We start from the raw sequence: 2,495 nt of genomic DNA, 5'->3' as shown, positions 1-2,495 counted from the left end.
TGGTGTCTCTCTTCATCAGAATCACATGGAATATTATCTATAGTAATACCTTTTGTTTCACGCAAAAATATAGTGATATTTTATAAGAAAAATCTTATAGTGCTCTTTAATGAAGTTTGTTGATAAATCTTGATTCTCACAAAAAATCCTAAGGAATTCAACAAGTAAGTCTTGATTATATTCGAAAAACGTACAATATTTAAAAAAAATTCCATAAAATATCGATTAAAACTCTCTGTTTGTTTCTTTTTTAATTTCTTTTTAATATCTTTCGTAAATTAAGTTAAATAAACAATCCAATACATTTCGTGCTTTATGATGAAAAAACATCCCTCCATCATACGTTCTTTCTGCAAAAGAATTTACAAGTTCAATGAATTCTGTATCATTTAAGGAAAGTATCGAAGACGGTATCAACTGTTCTATAAAATGTTTTGGTAATTCTTTGAATTTCATCTTTGTTGCACTGTTTAAACGCTAGAAATTTTTAGAGAGCTTGGTGAGTTCATGTTTGCCATTTAGTAGAAAAGTTTTTTTATTAAAGTATGTTTTTAGTAAAAAACTTTTAAATTGATTAAATTTTATTAAGATTTCGAAGATTTTTCGTTTATTCGTAGCAGATTTGACAACATTTCCAATATATTTTACATTGATTCTAAGGAGATTTTACATTAAAACAGCTTAAGAAAGTAGAAGCAAACAGCTATAGATTCGGTTATTTTTCATTCGTGGTTTACAGATTCGTTTATGGTTCACTAGAGTAGATAGTAATATGTGGGTTTCTAGATTGCTTTTGGAGACGAACGGATGTAGATTCGGTTAATTTTTCATTGAGGTTTGCTGTGTTCTCAGCTTCCTTTATGGTACATTGAACAAGATTTTACATTGCTTTTCGGTTGTCTCCGAAAGTGGTCTAGAAACCCCATATTACTATCTACTTATATATATATATATATATAATATATATATATATATATATATATATATTATATATATATATATATATATATATATATATATATTATATATATATATATAAAATATTCACCCTTTTAAGAACCATGACTGTAATTAAAATTACATGTTTTGAGTCGAGCTAAACGTTAGCGAAGCCATTATTGCAGGATGGACGTAAAATTTGAATGAATGTACTTTCCAATGTTCTCGTAGGCTATATCACTCGAAATATTTCAAACTTTTATATTTCTTTCATTAAATAATTTGGTTAGTTGTCTTTAGATATTAAGAGATATTTGGTTATATTTTCTACTAAGTAATTGAAACTTCTAATAATACTTGGAAAACTCTGGAATCTTGGTAAATCCGTGTTTAGGTTGATAGATTATGATGTCTGTTTCTTTATCTCAACAGGTGAAAGGCTAGTGGAAGACCCGGCTTCACCTCTTGTGACACGATTTGAATGTGGTTAAATGAATAATGGGTACGATTGTTGTAGGTTTCGAGTGCATAAATATAACGTTAAATCATTATGAACCGTATATTACAATTAATATAGCAAAACAATTATTTATTGAGATTATTTCTGAATAAAAATATACGTTTTGATTCACAAAGCAATGTACTATACCTCCTCTTTTTCGTCCTTCGTGTGCCGAAATATCGTACTTTGTTTATACCGACAAAAATGTACACAGACGACTGGATCGAATACTTGTGGTTGACTCACCTGGCCGATGTGATGGAAGGCGCGGCCAAACGTTACGCCTCCTGCAGTTCCGGCTTGCTGTGTCCCAGGCGGGCAGCTAATTCGTGCATCACGTCACGGAAGATGATGGCGTCGATGTTCTCGCCTAACATGTAGAACAGAAACCAGTCGCCCATCTTGGAGCGGCGCACTATGGCGTCTATGGCTTCCCGCCTGATCAGTCTGAAGCGCAGCCGCAGCAGATACACCCTCATGCGAGGACTCAGGATGATTATTATCCTGCCAACACAACATATCGCTAGAGATCACATTCACTCGAAATGTACGAACATTGCAACCGTGTGATCACGAGCGAGGATACCTGTAAACGATGACACCAGAGGTCAAGACCCCCAGGATGAGGAACCAGAACCAGAGGAAGACGTAGATCTTCTCGTTGACGACGTTGAGCGGAAGGATGCACACCGCGTCATGGCGCTCCACTTCGCCTGAGACACCGAACTTGTAGAAGGTGCACTTGGTCATTCTCGGGAAAATGAAGATCATAGGGTCGATCCGCTCCTCCTGGTCACTCTCCATGAACGTCACCACGTCTATGCCGAACGTCAGGAAAGCGCCGTCGAAGAACCGGTTCATTAGGAACATTTGGCCTACAAACAAATTTGAACGTGACAAATACGTACGGAGATCCGGATGAGGGAGAAATTAATACTAGAATGATTAATATAAATAGAAATATAATTGAGGTAAAACTGACTATTAATTAAACATGTATTTTTACGAAATATTGTATAATAATAAGGTGTAAGACATAATGACAATATTAAAA

General features: G+C 34.5%; 1 protein-coding gene across 1 annotated transcript; it reads right to left on the bottom strand.

Annotated features, from left to right (window-relative positions):
• Positions 1-1,689: 1,689 nt before the first annotated feature.
• Positions 1,690-2,316, bottom strand: LOC124374958 (innexin shaking-B-like; the record flags this gene model as incomplete). Its single annotated transcript, XM_046833095.1, is given in 2 exon segments — positions 1,690-1,945; positions 2,028-2,316. Coding segments are annotated over 2 exon segments (515 nt in total), but the record flags the coding sequence as incomplete, so codon positions are not given.
• Between the last annotated feature and the right edge of the window lie 179 nt (positions 2,317-2,495).

This window comes from Homalodisca vitripennis, unplaced genomic scaffold, assembly GCF_021130785.1.
Source record: "Homalodisca vitripennis isolate AUS2020 unplaced genomic scaffold, UT_GWSS_2.1 ScUCBcl_11715;HRSCAF=21087, whole genome shotgun sequence".
Lineage (NCBI taxonomy): Eukaryota > Metazoa > Arthropoda > Insecta > Hemiptera > Cicadellidae > Homalodisca > Homalodisca vitripennis.
Note: the sequence above shows the minus strand (reverse complement) of the source record. Positions and strands in the feature narration are given on the sequence as shown.